We start from the raw sequence: 22,245 nt of genomic DNA, 5'->3' as shown, positions 1-22,245 counted from the left end.
GAAAACAGATTCACACCTGTTCCCCAAGACATGCCAACCTCAGGAAAAGACCAGGAATGAAGAGGTTTCCAGAGGTGCACTTCTGAGGGGAGACAACTTCCTGGTTTTCTTTCCACAGTGTTGAGCCCTCTGAGTCAGACTGGGTTTTGACTGGTTCCAGGTGACACCCATGCTCATCAAAGCTCAAGCGCACAGCTCTGCACTAGCTGTGAGCTGGCCTCAGCCTGGGCCTGGCAGATCCGCCCACAAGCGGCTCGGTAGCACCTCCCATAGGACGGGGAGAAAGGCAGGAGCACCCTCAGCAGTCCTTACATCATAGCCTGTGATTGCGATGAGGTGCATGGAGTCATTTACAGCCTTGAGGATGCCCAGGATGGAGCTCAGTGCCTCCTGTAGGTCCTCAGCCCCCTCGCAGTTCTTGCTGTATTTCAACATTTCCTGGGAGAGGGTGTAGGGAAAAGAAGTCATGTTCGCACACTCATCTGGACACTGATTCCTACCACTTCCTTGAAAGCTGCTGGAACTCCAGTGCTCTGTCCCAGAAGTGCAGGCCCTGGGTGGCCCTGAACATGGACCCTCAGGACACACAGTGTGGCTCCCTACTCAGTCATCACAGGTGAGGATAAGACCACGCACGTGTGTGGACACTCATACCCTCCCTGGACATGGGGCGTGTCTAGGGACCACTGGCCTAGGAGCAGTTCAGGGAGCTGCCCTCCCACCTCCCGAAGCCCCTGTACCTCACCCCACAACAGCCCAGACTGATGCTCTACATTGGGTACGCTCCTGAGCCAGTGGACATTCAGCAGAGCTTGGCAAGTGCAAGCCCCTTGCTATCCCTCAGGGCCAGCACCCTGGTGCAGCTCTGACCCCAGCAAGCTTAGGCTGAGACCCCTGCCTCCTGTCTCCCTGCTTCTAAACTGGTTACCCCTTCCCTTCAAATCTGACACCTAAATGAACATCTGCTCGTTATGCGCACACTCTCCACGTCTGTTAGCTTGCTGGCTCTGGCCTGCGGTGCCGCCTTGGGTCGGCTCACAAAGATAACCAACACAGGCCGGGCCGAGCTGGGCAGACCGGCGTGGGAGCACAGCCCGGTGTCGGTGTAGAGACCCTCAGAGTCTGTGCTCCATGGTGCAGGGTTTGTCCATCTGTTCACCTGAGTGTCCCTGCCTTCGCCCTAATGATGGCCAGTGCCTAGTAGGCTCACTGTGCCACTGTGAAGAGCCAAGCCCTTGCAGAGATGGGAGGAAGGTGGCTCAGAGACCGCATTGTTCAGAGAGCCAGGGCAGCCACAGATGGGTGGGTGCGTGGCTGGGAGCGGAACCCGACATGAGGGTGGCTGCAGGGTGTCCATGCCAGGAGTGGGGCTCCAGGGGCTGCCCAGCCAGGCACAGCTGCCCGGTGTCTCACCTTGAGGAGCAGCTGGTATTTGGTGATCCTCTGGACTGGCTTCAGCAGGTAGGAGTCCAGACTCAGCTTGTGGTCCAGTTTCTTCTGGCATTCCTAAAAACACCGAGCCTCCAGTTTGGAAAGTTTTCATTATTCATTATTTGAGAGCCAATTAGCAAAGGAGATAGTACTCTAAAGAGAGTCCTGAAACATACCTGGAAAAACGGACAGTCAGAGCACTGTCTCCATAGGCTCTCGGAGCGGGGCTTGTTCTGGCAATATTTCTCATAGATCTGGAACTCTTCCATCTGGACCCGGGACAGAATCATGTCACAGAGTAGCTCAGAGGGGCCAGTTTGACCTCCTCCACACCCCGGTTCACCCTCCATCTCAGACGCCACGTCCCTCATTGTGGGACAGTCAGGTAACACCTCCACTAGAAGTTCATGTCTCAGGGCTATATGAGTCCTGATACCTCTTTTATACAGATCAGCTCAGTATAGCTGGATTTTGCCATAGGTCTAACAGTGTAAAAATAAACACAGGATGAACACGGATTTTCTAAAGAAAGGATCTCCAGAGCTTAGCCTACACAGTGGTGCTTAAACTTGCATGCACATCAGAATCACCTGCAGACAGACTGCTGCCCTCACTGAGGTTCTGGCTGGGCAGGTCTGAGGTGGGACCTGAGAACGTGCATTCATAAGAAGTTCCCAGGAGACTCTGAGGCTGCTGGCCAGGGGACCCACTTTGAGAGCCACTGGCCTGCAGCATGATTGCCCCGCCCCACTCCTCAAATAGCACCGACAGGCAATGACAACCAGGCTGAGCCAAAACATCGATACTGCTTCTTCTTTTCCTCCCTTCGGCCTCTTCATATCGATTCATGGTAACACTCTCAGCTTCCAGCTTATTTTGTGAAAATGACTCAGTTTTATTGCTGTTGGTGAGCTGCATCATCCACATTGCTACACTAGCAATATACAGAGATCAACATGAGAAATGTTCAGCTCCATCTAACACAAGCGACATTTCGGTGCTGGATAATTTTGGCATATCTCAAAGCTTATGGTTCTTAGTTTTTCTCTTTTTCAAAGGAGTTATTGGGCTTTAGAAAAAAACATATTCTTTCAGCCCTACCAAAGAGTATCACATCAACTCAGACAAACTAGAAACATTGGTACTTTGTGGTTTTAGTTGGGGACTGTAATACAATTTAAAGTTATTTAAGTATTAGTAATTTTAGGAAGTAAGGAGCAAGAAAGTATACATTTAAGAAAAACACATACCCTTTCTAGAAAGCACCTTCCAACCAGCTCTGGGCAGTCTATGTAGTTTTCTAGCTCTCTCAGGAATATTCTAGACAAAGAAAGTTTGCATTAGGTTGTATGATGAACAACCTGAACAATATGGCATCTGTAACAAATTAATAACATTATTTTCCAAACAAGTTTAATCCCCAGCTCTGGGCAGTTCAGGAGCTTTTGTGTGTAAGAATAGAGTCTGACTTCAGGAACACACAGCCCACCCCTATCACTTCCAGAGCTCTGTCTACATCAAGTTCTCAGGTTTAAGCAGACATGGCCCCCATGGATTCTTATGTGTTTTTGGTGTTGGTGTTCACATAGAATATAGGACATGGTTTTTTTTTGTTTGTTTGCTTGTTTGTTTTTCGATCGGCACAGACATGGGATAAAGAGGCTGTGAGAAGACAGAGCATCTGGAGGTTCTGGAAGTGCAGCCTCACAGCTGTGTGCTCTGTAGTTTCTGCAGATGTAAAGGGGGTCTTGGTTCTGTCCCTGAGACCTTCCCCAGTGCAGCTTTGTTCCTGAGCCATGTGCCAAGTTTTCCTACACTTCTGATTTACATCTGTGCATGGGGGTAAATCCTCTAGGGAGGGCAGCTCCTGGGGGATCAGTTCACTACACTAGTCCTGCAGTCAGGGTCCTGGTGCCCAAGCACTGGCCAGAACCCCTGGGGATGCTGAGGGTCCAGGACACCCTCTTAATTCAATTCCCAAAGGAAGGCTCTGAGGCGGAGTTCAGCTGTGACCTGGCACCTCCTTTATCAATGGGCAGGTGAGAGATGCTAGTGACTGAGGGGCAAAAGCAGGTGGTGAGGCAGAAGTCCCAAGTGTCCCCCGAAACCCATCAGAGGGTGAGGCCCGAGTCCCATGCTGGCTGGGCTCCCTGGGTCAGCTCACTGCTGGCCCTTTTTCAGGACACACAGACATTGCCATCATCTTCCTGCCTCCCCACCCACTGACGTCTGCCGCTCATTTACTTTCCCATGAGCTCCTGCAGATTGCAAGTAGGAGCCCAGGATAAGTGGCCCCAGCAGGACTAGCCATACTCTCCCCAAAGCATGACACCACAAATCACTGTCCCACGGGATAACAGGCAGGAAGAGAACTTCTGATGTTACTACCCTTTTCAAGAATGGGCTTGGGAACAAAACCATCTTTGCTAAGTGGTGTGGCCTTTGGTACCACCCCAATCTGCCAACACTTGGGGTGGGGGGCTGGCTTCTGCTGGTCCTGAAGGACAGGGAGAGGCAGGAGGGGCGGGCTGCTCCTACTTATTCATGCTGACAAAGCTCTGAGGCATCTTCCCACTTCGGGTGGAGGCCCATTTGTAACCACCCACCCTGGCTCAGAGAACTAGCCCTGGGCACATCCCATCAAACTGCTCTTGGGTTGTGGCCTATCTGTGAGCTTATCATGTCTTGAAAGAGGGAGGAAGGGATATTCTCCACCAGCAAAGCACAGCCCAGGGCCTGTTTTGGTTTCAGCTCCCTGCAGGCGGCTACTTTGGAGGTTAGACATTACTGTGATCAGAGGAAGCATCCCACCTATTATGAAAGTGGTAAATTTCTTCCATGTTTCCAAATAAAACATCCTTCTTGTTTTGAAGGCCTGTTGAGATGAGATGCATCATTAAAGGATTATCCATCTCAGCAGCATAGCCCTGTGGAAGAGGAGAGAAGTCAGCAGGGAAATCCTGAACCACAGCTCATAGACCTTTAGGACATTTTAACAGCAGCCCAATTGTTCACCACCAAAGTCCTGTCTCCGTGTGACTGCCTAGTTGGGCTAGTGGGGCGGGTGACACTGTGTCAGGTTTTAGAAAGCAAATCCACCTCGTATTTAATCACTGACCATTTCTAAGATGATTGTCTGGACAAGGACCACCAAATATGAATGAATTACAAACAGCACCAATTTGGGGGCTGTGCGGGGGAGGGGAGGTTCTATCCTTCTTCCTTTTAGCCTTTTCAAAATCCAGGTATCATTTCTATGAAGGGGGAAAATCATATATGTACATCTTAATGAATTATTTATATGTCTACACCCCTGTAACCACTGCCTATCATATCAAGAGGTAGAACATTCTAGCACTCAGAAGCCCCTCTGCCCTTCCCAGGCAACAACCACCATCCAGCAGGCTCTGCTCAGCTCTCTGCACCACAGACTGGCTCTGCATGCCCTAAACTTCCTCAGCCCTGAACTTCCTCGACAGGAGTGGCACGCACTCTGGTCTAATCCCTCCCCATACTGTTAGGCTTCTGCGGGTTGTGTTTGGTTCTGTGAGGCGGCAGCTCTTTTTCTTGCTATAAATACTGTCTCTGTGAAAATCCACCTAAACCTCCTTGTCTCTTGTCCTGCTGACAGACATTTGAGTTGTTTCCACTTTGGGGCTTGTATGAGTAAAGCTGCCTGAACCTTCTTGCACATGCTTCGTGGTGGACACAAGACCACACGGGTGGGGAATCCCAGCCCCCAGCACATGCCAGCCACCGCCAAGGGCAGGCTCACCTCCAGGACGCAGAGCAGCTCTTCCACGTAGACCCGCTCCGTGTCAAGCAGTTCATTCATCACATGCCTGTGAACGGCACTAGGACTTATAATCTAGGAGCAGATTCTGTGACCCACCTCCCTGCTGTGGGGCCAGCTGCACAAAATGAGCCCTGACTCCTCAAGCCTCCCCCTCTTTCAGGTATCATCTCTGAGTCTCCCCACCCCTGCAGATTCACCCCCACTTCCTTCACGAGCCGCCCCTCTCTCCTCCTGTGCGTGCACACCAGGCTCCTTGCCTGGGGGCCATCAAGGCATCATGGTAGCCAGTTCAGTTTACATCACCACCTTCTTGCACGTAATGGGATACAGTGACAATGTGTGGAACTACTATGTGCCCATCATGTATGGAGTCCCAAGCAAACCAGCTGCTCAGATGTCTTTTTAGGGATGAGGACCCCCTTCTAACTGCTCAGAACCAAATATCCCATTTTAATATATAGCAACTAGAGCCTGGGGTTGGGACTATAGAGCATGGTCAGTTCTGAAACAACTATCAGCACTTAACAAGGCTTTAGGCTTCAGTTTGAAGAGTCAGTGATCCTAAATGGGTCCTAGGAGGTGAAGGGAAGGGGAAGATAGGGGCCTCAGGCCTCCTTCTCACCACCACAAGCCAAAGGGGAGCACTCCTTCTGGGAGCACAGAGCACAGTGTGGGCACAAATGGGAAGATGTCCCCATGGAGAAGTGACCCTGACACTGAAGTCCAGGCACTGTATTTGGGGAGGGAGGGCAGCATTCTGAGTACTGATCTCAGAGCGCATAGACACAGGAAGGTGGCAGGGTGCAGGCTGCCTCTGTGAAAAGGTTAACAGCCTAGCTAGGCTGGAAGGTAGGGTTCTGTGGGGAATGACTGCCAATCCTGGGAAGGATTTAGGAAGTGCCTTCCCTGTCAAGTCCAGAGTTCAGACCTCATCAAAGCTCTGTGCCTGGGACAGATGCTATCTCAGGGTGGAATGTGCAGGACGCCTACGGCTGGTGCCATGGAAACAGTCTAGGTGCAGAGTAAGAAGAGCTGGGGGTGGGGCACCTGTGAGAAAAGTAGGAGGGGAGAGATGAAGAAAGAGAAATGACACCCAGCACATGGAGCTTGGACGACCCAGAAAGGCTTCTGGGGAGGACCAAGTCCACCAAAGAGACAGAAAGCTGGGTAGGGGGTAGTTATGTGGCTGACCCTGCACGTGTGACCCAAGGGCCTGGGGAGGAGGGCAGAATCAGGCTTGTCTTCTCACCTGGTCTTGAGGGGAGAACACAGTCCATTTCAAATCATCATAGTCCTGCCTGGGGACCCACGGGCAAATGTGGTTTCAGATGCAGACATGCCAAACGGGCACGTGCATTCCATGTCTGTATACTGCACAATGCACACACGTGTGTGGACCCCATGATGCCAGCTGTGCTCCCACATTGTGGCCTTGGGGTAGACGCTGGCATTTTCCGCCAACTTTGGCTGGTTTATACTCAGACTGCCCTGGCCAAAGGCTGAGATCTAGGTGGGTCCTGCTTCTTGTATCTGGACCAGAGCTGCTCAGTGGTGCCTGGAAAGGCAGCCCACCCACCTCCGCAAGATGGCCAGGCTCTCCTCTTCGTCCCCTGTGGAGCTGCTCCGGCCCTGCCGGTTCTCACTCATTTCACTCTGGAGAGAGAAGAGCACGCAGGGCATTGAGATTCCAAAAGCGAGAAGCCACAACCTAATGTCCTGACTCTAAGGCTCTGGAGTGCAAGCTTACTCTCCCTCTGGGAGCAGATGTGAAATCTGAGATCTTGCAGGGCGAGGAGGGGAGGATGGACTTGGCGTGCCGGCCCATGCATGGGAGGCGGCTGGGAGAACCAGGCTGGGTGCCTGCCAAAGGGGGTGAGGTGGCCAGGAAGTGGTGGGGCTTGGGCCAGGGCAGGGTCCATGCCAGGGACGGGGGGCCTCACCTTGGCCCTCCTATAGGGCCCTCTCCGGAGTGCGCTGCCCTCAGAACTGTTGTTCTCAGAACCCCTCCTGACACCTGGTTTGGGAAGAAGAGGAGAAAGGTGGGTGTAACTTCGTATCTTATTGACTGGAGAGGGAAAAGCACACCCAGGAGTGTCTGACATTAATTTTTTTACTTTCACAGGACAAAAGCAAGCAGCCTAGAGAAGGGTAAGGAAAGTACAGCAAAACTGAAGAGAAGGAAAACCGGGTCAGGAGATAAGGTGGAGGTAGGGGGCACAAGGGAACCACCTGGCGTCAGCCCACTGGAGTTGCTTCATTGCCCTAGAGGGGCTCCCAGCCAACAGGGGGAAGAAATTCTTGGCCAGGACACCTCTACACATGGGGGGCCGGGAGCCAGCTCTCCAGGGCTCTCACCAACTTAGGACGTTTGCCACGGCCCTGAGGAAACCAGCAGGAGCTCCCAGCTGCTGGTGAAGAGTGTGTTCGGGGACAGGGAAGGGATGAGAAGGAACCTTCAGGAAATGACACTGCATCCCGCTGGGCCTTAGAGAAGGACTGTGCTGGGGAGAGATGCAATGAGGGGCCATGGCCTGCTGACTGCGGTGCCTGGGGGCGGCTGAGTGGCCGAGGCACGGACACCACACAGGGAGGCTTCGGGGCTGAGGCTGGAGCTGTGTGGGGGAAAACTATTCTGGCAACAGCACCGAGAACAGAACAGATGGGTTGGGGAAAGTCTAGAGTCTTGAGAAACAGGCCCAGGAAAGTCCCGTGACAGTCGATTTTTCAGTTCTTTGCTATAAGCAATCAGCTCTGCTGTGCTGAGCACAGAAGCAGCAGAGATGAGAGTGAACAAATAAGTGGGTCAAGTGCCAATAAAACTTTATTTACAAAATAAGTCATGGAACAGAAGGAGGGCATTCCCTGAAGGAAGGAGGCATGCTTGCACATACCAGGGGAGGGGCAGGGCGACTTCGTGAGCGCCTCTGGCCGGGGGGCCACTGGCTGCACAGGCCTCGTCTGCTTGGCCGCCAGCTTCTTCAGGCTCGCCTGTCTCCGGTGAAACATTTCTTCCATACTCTCTTGCTTCTGGAAGACCTTCTGCACGTGTTCCTGAAGTGACAGGGTATGACAGACTAGTTAGCAAGATGCCTTATAAGTGTTGGTGTCTGCAATTTAAAAACAGAACCATGTGTGGACTTGCCCGCAGCATGACCGCCATTTTAAATGCTCATGACGCAGCACCCACGAGGATGCAGCAATCCTGCACTGGCTCTGCTCGCTGTGGGTGGGGAGGGGCAGCAACCCCACTGCAGAATGAGGGGTGGTAGGCCTAGAGGGAAGTCAGCGGGAGGGGAGGGACACGCAGCTCTCTCCGTGCATCTGCAGGCTGCCTATGGAAGGGGCAGTAAACTCGTGGGTTGCCCCAGGGGGTGGGCTGAGTACCACCGGCCGTGATTGCAGCACAATATGGAGAGGAGCACACAGGGAGCAGGGCCCATGGAAATGGCTACTTCATCAAAAATACACCCCTTGTAGGTGAAGGACCTGCACTTTCTGAGGGAGACATGACAGTGATTTCTGTATAAGGGAAGTTGAGCCAACTGACCCTCCCCTTCCTCTCAACTCTGCATCTCTCTCAATTGCCTACTATCCTCCAAGACTTCATTAAATGATTTTTTAAAACATTATCAGAGTAACTCCCCACCATTCAGGACAGGTGGGCTACAAGTGAAAAGCTCGAGTTGGCATACCATCAGGTCTTGGGTGAGGATGGGTTCGTAGTCCTGGTAAATTTTATTGAGCTCCTGGATCTTATTTTCTGCACCGGTCTCCAAAAACTTCTCAATTTCTTGGAGGGCTGCCTCAGCACCATCCTGAGACTGACACTTGTCCACAGGCTGCGAGGCCAGCAGGTAAATCCCCTCATCACACCATTTCATGGACTGGACATGTGAAGTGTTGCAGGGGGAGAGAATGGCACTGTTAGCAGCTGTGTCTGGGCTCTTTGCTGGGGCCTGTTGGCTGTCTCCCATGCAGTCCACTGACCGCTATATTTTTGGGAATATTTGCAGCACTGCATCATCCTAGTTCTGCTGCTATGTCCAAGGGACTCCCCTGAAGGGAATGCACTGCTCTAAAAAGTTGAGCAAATCACCCAGAATAGGACTCATTTAAACACAGAGAGAGACAAAGTGTAGTGAGTTAGCTAGGTGGTAAGTTGCTGGGCCTTTAGAAGAAATCATTAGTTGTTGCTAGTGAATTCTAGAAAATAGCTGTGTCGGGACGTGACCATCTGGGCCACTAGAAAGGCGTCCAGACAGGAGGGCGTGGGCCAGCTTCTAATCAATGACTGTGGTACATCCCACACAGAAGGAGCTGGCAATGTGGAACCAAGAGTGATTTTGCCATCAGGCCTGTGGGGCTGGGGGGCCTACCGCCTCCAGGAGGCTGTGCAGCTCCAGTGACTTGTTGAGCAGACCCCTCCTCTGCCCGACCTCTGCAGCAAACTGGTCGCAGAGGTGCCGGAGCTCGTGGCACTTGGGGCGGATGGAGTCCACGGCGTAGTGCTTGTTGTCGATTAGCTGCTCCCCCTCCAGGGACAGGGCGCGGGCCCGCTCCACGGCTGCCTGCAGAGAGCCGCCCCAGAAACACAGCCCAGCTTAGGTTAAGTACAAGCAAGCAGAGCACTGTTTCCTTAGAGGGATCTGTAAGGGTGGGGTAGGGTGTGGGAGTGGGGGCCAAGGGTGGGTGGGCCAGGCAGCTGTCCCGCCTCCTGCTGATATGACTTGGGGTTGTGGGCTTCCACTCTGATGGCAGAAAGCCCAATTCCTGTGCCTTTCTAAGCAACTTTTGTGACAACCGTGAGTACCCTTCACCAGGCTGTCTCTGGCCCACACTGGTCCATGTCCTTGTGCTTACACTGGACTTTTCCTCAAAGCTGGTGAGGTCCCTCAGGAGATGCTCCACATGCGCCAAGCTGTTGCCCACATCCGTGAAGGTCGCTATCTTCTGAGCCAACACGTCTAAGGAGGCCTTGACCTGAACCAGGGGAGGGGGCAAAAGACTCAGGCCCACGTCAAAAGAACCACAGATGAAGGAAAAGAACATGGGGACATACTGAAACTGGGAATGAAGGGAGGAGAGGGAAAACTGAGATCTCCCTCCAGAAAAACCGAACTAGAGGGAAACTTCCCCAATTTGATAAAGAATATCTACAAAAACGCTACAGGTAACATTATACACATAATGTCAGTGAAAACAAGGTTTTCTCCCTAAGATTGGAAACAAGGCAAGGTTGCCCACTCTCACAACTGTTATACAAGTGGTGGCAGCTCTAGCCAGTGCAATAAGGCAAAAAAATTAAAAAGTAAAAATAAATACACACACACACACACACAAAAGGCATACAGATGTAAAAGGAAGAAATCAAGCTCTTCCTGTGTGCACATGACCTGATTGTTTATGTAGAAAATCCCAAAGACGACAAAAAAAAACAAAAACAAAACAAAAACAAAACTCCTAGAATAAGGGTGTTCAGCAAGGTTTCAGAGACAAAATATACAAAAATTAATTGCATGTCTATATATAGCAAAAAATACATAGACACCAAAACTAAAAATACAATACCATTTATAATAGCTTAAAAAATAAAATATATATGTGTAAATCAAACAAAACATGTACTGAACGGGTATGTTGAAAGGTACACAGCACTGATAAAAAAAAAAAAATGTCTAACTTTGCTCTGTGAAGAACCCTGTTAAGAGGATAAAAAGACAAATGACAAGCTGGAAGAAAATATTTTCAAACCACATGTCCAAAGTATATAAAGAACTCTCAAAATGCAACAGTAAAAACAAAAATGAAAACAATCCAGTTAGAAAATGGGAAATTAGAAATAGAGACATTTCACCAAACAGCATATACTGATGATAAATAAGCCCAGGGAAAGATGTTCAAGGTCATCAGCCATTAGGAAAATGCAAAATAGAACCACAATGAGACATCACTACACACCTATCAGAATATGTATATAAAATTTAAAATAACACTACACCAAGTGCTGGTGAGGACGTGGAGAAACTGGATTACTCATCCATTGCTGTGGGAATATAAAATGATACAGCCATCTGGAAACAATTTGGCATTTTCTTAAAAAGCTAAATATGCCACTACCATATGACCCAGCAATTGTACTCCTGAGCATGTATCTCATAGACGTGACAACTTATGTTCAAGTAAAAATCTGTGCATGAATGTTTATAACAGCTCTATTTGTAATAGCAAAAACCTGGAAACAGCTCAGGTGCTTTCAATGGGTGAATGGTTCACCTGTGGCATGTCCACCCCATGGGGTACTGACTACTTAGCAATAAAAAGGAACAAACAGTTGGTGCATAGAACTACCTGGATGAATCTCCAAGGAATCATGCTGAGTGAAAAGAGCCAGTTCCAAAAGGTTAAATATTCTATGATTCCATCTACACATCATTTTTGAAATGACAACATTATGGAAATGGAGGTTAATGGTGTCCAGGTGTTCAGGAGGGGGTAGAAGTAGGAGAGAGGTGGGTGCATCTATAAGCAGGATACATGGGGACCCTTGTTGTGATGAAATGCTCTGTGTGTTGAGTGTGTCAGGGGTAGTCAGTAGACTGGCTGTGATCCTGTGCTTTACTTTGGGGAAGATGTCACAATTTAGGAAAACTGGGTGAAGGATATGTGGGATGTCTCCAAATTGTTTCTTACAACACTTGAATCTATGATTACCCACAAATAAAAAGTTTGGTTGTCTGAAGTGCCTTTTCAGTCCCCACAGAAATAAGTAATGAATGACCATCTTGGTCACAGGTGCTGTTCACACTGGCTAATATGACTTCTCTGGTCTGAGTCAGGGAGACTGCTTCACCTCACTGGCCCGAGTTCGAGCATGTGCTCCAGATTGAGTGACAGCCGCTGAACTAGATCCATGTTTTCCAGAAGGTGATATTCATGACTCTTTGAGGAGGACGAGAACTGGAGAGCAGTCCCCTCCTCACCTGGCACTTAGACACTGCCCCACAACAGTTTTATCAAGGAACTTGAAGTGGTTACTTATTTCCTGAGGATTTATGAATCCTCCTTCTTGACCAGAGGTTTCCTGAGGACAGGAAAGACATTGCTCTGGGTCTGTGTTGTTTCGGAGAGCTGTACCATTTTACATTTCTACGCTGTACCCGGACTAAACCACAGGGAAGTATCAGTATATGTATTCTGCATAAATAAATGATTGACAGGTTTACGATGAGCTGGCCATCTCTAATGATATAACACAATGATGGCACATCGCTTCTACTATAGCCCTGTCATACTGAATCCAAGGCAGGACTGTATCTCTTATTTATATACCGAGGGCCCATGCCACAGTAGATACATGTTGGAGAAAGGAGTCGACAAGTGACCATAAAGGGAGAACAAAGGCTGCTTGACTAATTGACAAATATCGAGAAAGTACATGCCAATGAACAGATTTTACATAATCTTTGCATATACAGTAGTCCCTCTCTATACTGTGGTTCACTTCTTGTGGCCTCACTGTATCGCGGGATTTTTAAAAATATTATATTTAATTATTTATCATGGATTTTTCGCTATATCGCGGGATTTTGCGGTACTGTATATGTATGTTGTTAAAATTACGTAGGTTTAAGAGTGTAGAATATGTTTAAGAACATAAGTAGTATTTATAAAAGTGTGGAAAAGATTAATAAGGGAGTGGGAAAGGTTAATAAGAGACTAGGACTGGTTTATAAGTGTGCGGGAAGGGTTCATAAAGCCTTAAAATATATATAAATACTAAAATAAATGTAAGGTTCCTACTTCGCGGATTTTCACCTATCACGGGGGGGGTCTAGGATGTAATACCCATGGTAAGTGAGGGAATACTGCAATGATTTGCTCATCAATATATTTCATAGTTTAGTCCAACTTGATCTTGCATCTCGATGTAGCTAATGGAGACTGTTTTGCATTGACTGGATAACTCAGCTCTGGGCATCCAGGTGATCCAAGCCACCTACTGGCTCCCTGCAGTTGGATGCCAGCTGCCCACCTACAGGTTCTCTCCATGTTCTGGGCCACTCACCTCGCGGAAATCCTGCTCAAAATGCCGGAGCTGCAGACACTGTTCAAGTCTTTGCTGATGCTTTGCCCAAAACTCATCAAAGGCAGCTTCAGTTTCATTCAGCTGGGCCAGGAGCCTAGGAGAGAGGAGAGGCGCCTGTGCTGTGTGTTGCAGTGACCCGCGGGGCCTTGGGAAGAATCGCCCGTTGCAATGTTAAGCAGGAGTGGGAGCTCAGTCTCCAAGCAGCCTTCTTAAGACTCTCGCCTCCTCTTATCCTGGGGACTGAAGCCCAGGACTCGCAGATGGGGGTTTCTTTAAGGCCCATTGGCTTGAGAGGGAGGGCAGCTGGCTGAGTTTGTTAATTTTTACAAGGCTGAGATGGTAAAAGTTTGGGGTCATTATTTAAAACTGATTCAGGGGTAAAGTAAGCAGTAAACTGCCACAACGCACAATGTGTGGGTGAAGACCTGCTGCCACCATTTACTGTCATCGTTCCCAAATCTGAGAGCCCACGTGCTCCAAGCACTATGCTGGACAAGTATGAACCAATTTTGTCCCACCCCCACCCCCTCAGGTGTGCTCAGGCTAGCCCCATTGTACAAGTAAGGAAACTGAGTCTGAGCCTGGAGGGAGCTGACAGTGTGCTCCAACCTCCTCCATTTGTAACATCACATCTACACAGGGCTCTCTTGTGCCCCAAGGCCTACTCTGTGTCCCTGGCACAGAACACCTGCTCGGTGTATTAAAAATCAGACAGAGTCCAGCCTGGGTTTGTCTGTGATGGGCTGGGAGCCTCCAGGCAGACTGTGCAGCTGCTCTGCATCTGTCCCCCATCTGTCCCTGAGCAAGGAGATGGGGCCTCGGCGCCAACCAGGCTTGTGTGGAAGAGCACAGAATGGGAAGGAAGAGTGTGGAGAGCGTCGCAAGGTGTTAGCTAATAGCAGTTAACCGTGCAGACACTTTACCCTGTGTTCTGTCATACAGCCAGAAACCAAGGGAGGAAAGTACAAATAATCCCCTTTCCAGGGAAAGAAAAGACATGTTTCTGAAACGTGGGGCTGGAGCTGAGAAAGGTGTCAGGCTGCTTTCTTACCTGCAAACAAGCAGAGACCAGATGTGAAATGGGACAGGAAAGCATTGAGTGCAGATCTACAAGCCTGACAGCTCCTGTCACCACTGTTCTCCCTGGAACGACCCCTCCACGCTTATGAAAAAGAGTGATTACTCTAAGAAATCTCCCCAGAAAAGCTGCTTTCTTTGGGATTCGGAGTAAAGTGTTTCAGTGGTAAGGACTCTGGGTGTGAGATCCTCTCGCTTCCCTTTGAGGTACGGAAATAAGACTCAGAGAGGTGACAAGACACTTGGGGTGGGACATCCTGCTCCTGTCTGTCTGTCCCTCTGTCCTCAGCCAATAGCCTCTCTTTTCCACAGAGGCTGTGCACCTGAGAGGCCCGCATAATCTGAGGTCCTCACCTCTGCACGGTGGTCTGATTGTCCAGCTGGTCCTGGTTCAGGCTCTGCTCCGGGCTCTTGGCCAGAGGCTCCCTGATGCTCTCCAGGATGCTCTGCCCCTCATCCAGCGCCAGCCTCATGTCCTCCTGCGGGAAGAGCGCAGCACCTTGCACCCCAGGCCCACTCACTCCCCGGGGCTCCGTCCAGGCTGGAGAGAATGGTGGGCTTCGTGGGGCATCCCCGCTGCGAGGGCAGTGGGAAGGTCACAACAAGCCAGGTGGACACAGCACTGGCCACAGTGAAGCCTTCCTGTCCTGTGTGGACCGTTTGCTCACTGGGAGAAGCAGGCAGGTGTTGGGGAGACTCCTCCCGCTGGGACCAGGGCAGAGCTAGGGTTACGGGTCACTCAGGGGCAGCAGGATAAGGTAGGAGAGTAACAGGACACCAGACCTCTAGGTGCCTGCTTCTGCAACCATCCTCGCTGCCAGAAGTGAAAGGAAGCGAGGGGTTCTCTGGGTGTGGGTGAAGGCAGCCCCTGAAGACCATCAGCAGGTCATGGCACCACGGATTCAAAGCCCGCGATGTGCAGGTGGGGCAGGGGGTACAACAAACTTGGGGAGCACGTCTCCTTCAGAACATAGTTATCCAGGGAGTGATGGTAAATACATGGGTATAATGCTCTCCAAGTCAGCCCAGCACACCTTTGCCTGCCGTCTATGGGGCCTTGGAGGCAGAATTCCTGTCTTGGTTTACTAATAAGCAGCAGAAACACCTAAATGAAGGATCCTGCTGTGAGACAGCTCGGGAACTGGTGCAGAGAGAAGCAGCCACTGATAACTTGCTTCAGTCAGATTCCACAAGCTACTCAAGCCAACCACAAAGTGTCTGCATTAATAGCATTTGTTCATGCTGCTTTTAAAAAGGAGTGTGTTTCAGTTCTCCTCACAGAGGTTACTCAGAGCATTAACATCAACAGGCATCTTTAAAACCCCTTCAATTCTGTCTTATCTAATGCCAACATCAGCTCTTTCTACCCTACTATCTCGCACTCAGACATAAGACACCCCTGCCCCCCACAGAAGCCACACATACCTTCGCTCTGTCTTTCTTCTCCGTGTGTGTGCAGAGCACTGAGCTCGTAGACTGAACGTCATTGGGCAGCTCCGTTTCGGCCAGCTCAGTCCCAAAGGACTGCAGCATCTGGGCTGTCTGCTTAACCATGAGGGCAAAACTTTCAATGGCCTTGGGAAGAGGGAAAACACCATCACAAAGCTTTGCACGCACCATACCCTCCTGCTGCCTGAAAAGCATCACCAAGAATCAGACGGGCATTTTCAGAGGGGACAGAGCCACAGCGAGCCTGGTCTGTGTAAATGGCTTCCCACTGGTTTCATAGCCTCATGGCTTCTTCAGAAACATACCAGACACTCCTTACATATGCTTTCACCACCTAGAGTCATTCTAGGCTCGCGATCTCTCTCCTTGTTGAGAGAGGCGCGAGTGCCACAAACTACAACAAGATGGGATTCTGCTTTTTCTTTTCTGTCTCTTAGCCCAGAGAAAGCCACTCCCGAACTTATTACTCATGTTATTTCTTTGGATGACTAAGGTCCACTGAGACCATTATTGTTCAGGAGAAAACTGGGGTTAACATGAACATGTCTTTGGAAAAGGGAGCAAAAGCAATTCTAGGGGATTAACGAGAACCACAAGCCCAAGCCAGCACCCACCGGAGTGCTGGAAAGACTCACTGTGCGGTGACACAACCACCTGGTGTGGCAGTAATCCAGGGTCCCACCCAGGTCCTCTGTCAGCTGGGACTTGTCGATGTAACCGTGTAATTCTGGTACTGAGCTCAGCATTATGACCTAGAAGAGAAAGAAAACCACCCCCATAAACAAAACGCCCAGCACACAGAGTCAGGGAATATTCTCCTGCTGGTTGCTAAGCATGGCAGTGTGGACACAAATCACTGGCTTTGGACCTGGGTTTACATCCCGGCTCTACCACTAACTGGCTGGTTGACTTTAGGCAGGTCTCAGCTTCCTCACTCTGGAATGGGTATATGATGAATGACCTCAGCAGATGATAGCCATCGAAGTATGCACAGCCCTTGACATAGCTGGGCCTGCAATGGACAGCAGGCATCTGATAGGCATTTAGATGCTCCTCTGGCCAGGTGAGCTCAGCATGGTGAGCGGACAGTGCTTGGACTTGAAAGACGACAATTTCGACTTTATTTCTGCTGAACTTCTGTGAGGTCATTGCAGGTGCTAGTCAGAATCAGCACAGCGCCCCTCACCTGCCCGCAGTTGCAGTGACCAAGCCAGCTCTTCCACACAGGACAAGGTTTTACTTTTTTATATTTTTCTTGACCTTTCTGAGTCATTCTTTCCATGAGTTTTGGATAAAAATATAGCTTTTCTTTGTAAGCTGTCATACAGATACTACAAAATAGGTCTTGAGAAGTTTAGCTCAAATGTTATTTGAAACCCCCATGTATTATTAAATACCGTATTAGTTGAGAGCAGGAGTTCTCCCCCAGGGTGAGTCTGTCTCTCAGAGGACATTTGACAATGTCTGGAGATATTTTTGATTGTCACAGTGTTGGGGGGTTGCTAGCATTTGGTGGGTGGAGCGTAGGTGTGCTGTTAAGATCACGCACAGGACTGCCCCACCACAGAGAATAATTCTGCCCAAACTGTCACCAGTGCTGATGTTGAAATCTCCTGACTGAAGCATCATCTTCATTTAAATAAAGGGTAGAATGTCAGTTTAATGTAGAAAACAGTTCTTAGCAGACGTGAGTCCATTCTCTATTTGTTCCTCTCATTGAACTATCTATATGCAGCCAAATAAGCTTGATTCACAACCAGCATGACCAAAGATTGGCTGATTGGGCAATCTAAAAATTTAAGTCACCTTCCTTTATGATTTCTGTATCTCAATGAACATCCTGTCTATGCTTCATATATATTTAAATACAACAGAAAGAGCCCAGGGACCTACCGTTTTTCTTAACATTTTCTACTTAGCACTGAGTTCAGCACACAGCACCGAAACATTGGCATGAACACATTTTTAACAACAGCATTCCAATGATGCCTTCTGTAATACTAAAGAATGATCTAAAATGGGTCAATAAACTGAAGATGCCAGAGATGATTTTTGTGGAAACCGTTTTTGACAACTCACTAATTTGGATGATACCAAGAAGCACCCCTTCCCCAAAGCTGCTCTGTGTGAGCTGGAGTAAGGAGATGAGGTAGGGATCACTCTGTAGGGCCAAGGCCAACTACCCCACAAGCAGCTGGGGATTCCCTCTACAGGCCCTGGGGATGCTCATATCCACTTCCTTGGCCCCTTTCCTGTCCCCAGGCACTGGGAGAGCCTGGCCTTTCCTCACTAGGAGGCAGGCGATGGCACTCAGCACATTGGGCTCTCTTGTTCTTCAGCTTGACTTGCTGTAAGAATGTTCTAGACTCGTGGGTCTGATGAAATGCCTGTACTTTAAAGGCAGTCCATCCAAGGCGATGTTTTGCACAGTCAACCCGGGGGTGGGGAGTGGCAGGTGGGAAAGAAGGATCATACTGCTCCTGGTTGCATTAGATGAAGTACAATACAATTTCTGACAGAGTCATTTGGGGCTTTATGCTCACAGCACTGAGATTAGCACCATGAGAATTTCGATTATCATAGATGGGCCAAGACTGCAATTAAGTTTAGTTCTGCCTATGACATTAAAGCAGTGTATACTTACCGGTACCTTCATCTTAAAGTCATCTCTATTGAATTTGAAAGCAAGGTCAGAGAGAGTCCTTTGGAAAAATCCCGTTGGGCGCAAAACAAGGACGAGCTGGAGGTTTGCTGGGAAGGATGCCTGCAAGAGAACAGAGGGGCTGTGGCATCATCTGTGGACAGCTGTAGCTGAGCCTAGGTTTCCCACACACCTGCAGCTAACTGCACAGTCTGGATGGGGAAGACCCAGCTTACGGGTCCAGGTGTTTTTAAGACATGAATGCCACACCATGATCTGTAGACGCTGGACTCTGTTAGAGGCATCAACATTTCTTAAAAGAAAAGGGGAAAAAGTCACACTGCTTGGTGCAACTATGTTATACTACTTATAAATGAAAAAGTCAAAGCTTATTACAATTGTTGCAGACTGAATTGTGTCCTCTAAAGCTCAGAGGTTGAAGTCCCAACCCATAGTGCCTCAGAATGTGACCCTACTTGGAGATGGAGTCTTTACAGAGGCAATTAGGCTGCAATAAGGTATTGGGGTGGTCCTCTGACCCAGTGATGTGGGCCCTTATAAAAAGGGGAAATTTGGATGTGAATATGCATAGAGAGAATGCCACGTGAAGATGAAGGCAGAGGTGGGCGAGGTATCTACAAGCCAAGGATTGCCAAAGATTTCCAGCTACACCAGGAGCTGGTGAGAATCTAGAATATGTTCACCGTCACAGTCACAAAGGGAATCAGCCCTGTGAACACCTTGATCTTAGACTTCTGGCCTCTAGCCTGTGAGGTAATACATTTCTGTTGTTTAAACCATCTGGTCTGGGAACTTGTTAAAACAGCCCCAGGAAACTAAGACACTTGTCAAATAGAAGCAAAGCCCTATAGACACATATATGTATTATCTAAAGGAAAGATAAAAATAAGCATCACACACAGAACCTTAGATACATTATGTGAATATGTTCAGTTACCAGCTCTGCTTATAAGGTATGTGACCTTGGGCAAGTTACTTAACCTCCCTATGCCTCAGTTTCCCCATCTTTGAAACAGAGATAACACAGTGCCTTTCCTACTGCACACTTGTAGGGTTAAATGACCTAAGACACATGCAGAGTTTAGCACACTGCTCACACGAACTGCTCAAAAATGTGGCGATGACACATATAGTAAAAGGCCATTCTAGATGCCAGATTACTTCCAGATGCTGAAATCCGGGGAGACCCCATTACTAAAACAGGAAATTTTGAAGCAAGTGAGTTTGACTTCCGGATGACTAGGCTAAAATGCAGCTAAAACGTAACACACAGAAAAGAATAGCAAAGCCCTAAGGCCTGAAACGGATACAGCTGCAAGAAATGGAGAAGAGACTTCTGGCCAAGATGGAGGCTTAGACAGACACGCTTGGTCTCCCTCTACAACTAGAAAGGAATACAACTACCTCAAAACAAAAGATAACCAGAAATTCCAGAAAATAAAACTACATGGAAGCCCAACATATGAAGTTACAAACCAGCGGTGCTTGTCCAGACGGGTAGGAGGGGTGAAATCGGAACCGGAACGGAAAGGTTGGGCGGTGCCATTTGTGGTAGCAGCGGGGAGAGAGGCAGGGGGAGCAATCCAGGCTGCAGTCAAGTCCTAGCAGCTCGCGACCCCAACGCTGGGAAAGGCAGCCCCCCATTGCCTCGGACGGAGAGGCCCCGAGGGTGGGGGGACAGAGCCTGGTCTCCCAGCGGAGAATAACGGCAGGACTCCATCTTGGACGCCCGCCCCCACATAAAGCGCCACATCGCAGAGAAAAAAGTTGCGGACCACTGCCAGTCGCCGGGTAGTGACCAGTACACAGGGCTCCGCCCCCTACAGCCTGCCCCAGAAGCAAAGCAAAACACAAATCTGTCAAAATGAAGCAGACAACGATTGAAATCCCGGCGACGCAACTCACCAGGCAGCAGATGAGGAACCTGACAGATGAACAAATAGGAAACCTTTTAGAGGCTCAGTTCAGAGCTATAGTTATAAGGTGGCTTAGAGAATTAATAAAAGATTTGGAACAAGACAGAAAAGGAATGAAAGCCACTCATACTGAAACAAACGAAAACACACACGAGACAAGTGGTGAGGAAATAAAATCCAGAGATCAAATCAACAAACCAGAACATAAGGAAGGAACAAACAGTCAACCAGTGCAGTAAGAGGAAACAAAAAGTAAGGAAAGTGAGGAGAGGATCAGAAACCTCTGGGACAGCTGTAAGAGATCGAACATTCGGATTATAGGATTGCCAGAGGGTGAAGAAGAAGAACTAGAAATTGAAAAATTATGTGAAAAAATAATGAAGCAGAACTTCCTTAACTTGGGGAAGGAAATAGACTTACAGGTCCAGGAAGCACAGAGAGTTCCAAAAAAACTGGACCCAGGGAGAACCACTCCAAGACACATTATAATCAAATTGCCAGAAATTAAAGATAAAGAGAGAATCTTAAAAGCAGCAAGAGAGAAGAAAAGAATTCATGCACAAAGGGGTCCCAATTAGAATATCAGCTGATTTCTCAAGGGAGACCCTGCAGGCAAGAAGGCACTGGTAAGAAATATTCAAAGTAATGAAAATCCAAAACCTATAGACACAAATACTCTAACCAGCGAAATTGTCATTCAGAATAGAAGGGCAGAGAAAGTGCTTCCAGGACAAAATAAAACTGAAGGAGTTCATTAGATCCAAACCACTGTTATATGAGATGTTAAAGGGACTGGTTTAGAAGAAGGAGGGTCAAAACTATGAACATTAAAATGAAAACTGCATCACAAAAACCAACAACAGAAGCTAGGGGATCAAAACAAAGGCAAGCTAAGTAGGCAATGAGAATGGGAAAAGAATTATAGGTATGGGGAACACATTTGGGGGAGATCAGCAGGGAGGGGGAAGGGGGAGAGGGAGAAAGATGGTACAGGATTTAAGAAGCATAGTAGGAGGGAATGGAATAGACAGGAAGAGGTTGAGAAGAACTATATGCACAACCAATAAATGTGGACTAAAAGGGGGGGACAACTTGAGGGAGGGGGGCCACCGGGTGAAGGGGAGCAGGGGGAAAAGAAATTGGGACAACTGTAACAGCAAAATCAATAAAACATATTTTTTAAAAAAGATAATTTTGTCCTGAGTTGCACTGTGATATCCATCCTGCTCTCAGCGGGACTGGCAATAGTGAGCCCTGAAAGGCGTGGAGCCAGGGAGTCCCCTGTCGGAGACCAGTGGGTAGCCCATTGCACAACCAGAATCCACTACATCTGTGGATATTCCTAGGCTATGTGGTTATATCCACGCTTTGTCTGTGACATGGCCACTCCTTGAGCTTCCTTCCACATGAAGGCCCTCAGTACCTCCTGGGCACCTCCATCATCTTTCAGGAACCTTGAGGGCAGTGCTAAGACTTGAGTGATCTGCTGCCTCTGGGTTGGGTGTATGGCACGTACCCCTCCTGCCTGAAGCCCCCTAGGCAAACCCTCCCTACAGGTCTGCCAACATGTCTGTGCACCACTGGCATAGCCCTGGAAGACAAGGACCGTGTTTCTGTCCTTGGTTGCCAGCACCTTAGCAGGTGCTTCTTAAGTGTCTGCAGCTGCGTGGACAGGGAGGTGAGCTGTCACAAGGTGCCATCTGCCCAGCTGTGGTCTGCATAGTCACCCATGTTCACCAGCTGGACCCACAGCAGGGCCTGGGTGGGTTATTTTGAGGAGGATGGGGGTCACTCAGCCCTGCGCCCTGTGTCTCACCATCACGCTCAA

General features: G+C 49.0%; 1 protein-coding gene across 12 annotated transcripts in view; it reads right to left on the bottom strand.

Moving 5' to 3' along the window:
* MCF2L (MCF.2 cell line derived transforming sequence like) overlaps positions 1 to 22,245 on the bottom strand; it is a 183,953-nt gene that overhangs the window by 12,655 nt on the left and 149,053 nt on the right. For all 12 annotated transcript variants that reach the window (XM_090258627.1, XM_090258629.1, XM_090258632.1 and 9 more), the window contains 17 exons: positions 18,484 to 18,603; positions 16,475 to 16,591; positions 15,816 to 15,965; positions 14,745 to 14,869; positions 13,293 to 13,407; positions 10,088 to 10,207; positions 9,604 to 9,795; positions 8,920 to 9,111; positions 8,119 to 8,278; positions 7,168 to 7,241; positions 6,804 to 6,880; positions 5,207 to 5,273; positions 4,243 to 4,358; positions 2,682 to 2,751; positions 1,608 to 1,700; positions 1,414 to 1,506; positions 313 to 438 (listed from right to left, as the gene is read on the bottom strand). In XM_090258627.1, the coding sequence (XP_090114753.1) occupies positions 313 to 438; positions 1,414 to 1,506; positions 1,608 to 1,700; positions 2,682 to 2,751; positions 4,243 to 4,358; positions 5,207 to 5,273; positions 6,804 to 6,880; positions 7,168 to 7,241; positions 8,119 to 8,278; positions 8,920 to 9,111; positions 9,604 to 9,795; positions 10,088 to 10,207; positions 13,293 to 13,407; positions 14,745 to 14,869; positions 15,816 to 15,965; positions 16,475 to 16,591; positions 18,484 to 18,603 (2,007 nt within the window). The remainder of the gene's footprint in view (positions 1 to 312; positions 439 to 1,413; positions 1,507 to 1,607; positions 1,701 to 2,681; positions 2,752 to 4,242; positions 4,359 to 5,206; positions 5,274 to 6,803; positions 6,881 to 7,167; positions 7,242 to 8,118; positions 8,279 to 8,919; positions 9,112 to 9,603; positions 9,796 to 10,087; positions 10,208 to 13,292; positions 13,408 to 14,744; positions 14,870 to 15,815; positions 15,966 to 16,474; positions 16,592 to 18,483; positions 18,604 to 22,245) is intronic.

The sequence above is a fragment of the Furipterus horrens genome, unplaced genomic scaffold (assembly GCF_987537825.1).
Source record: "Furipterus horrens unplaced genomic scaffold, mFurHor1.1.pri manual_scaffold_12, whole genome shotgun sequence".
In the NCBI taxonomy this organism is placed as follows: Eukaryota; Metazoa; Chordata; class Mammalia; order Chiroptera; family Furipteridae; genus Furipterus; species Furipterus horrens.
This window is presented reverse-complemented; position numbering and strand designations above follow the sequence as displayed.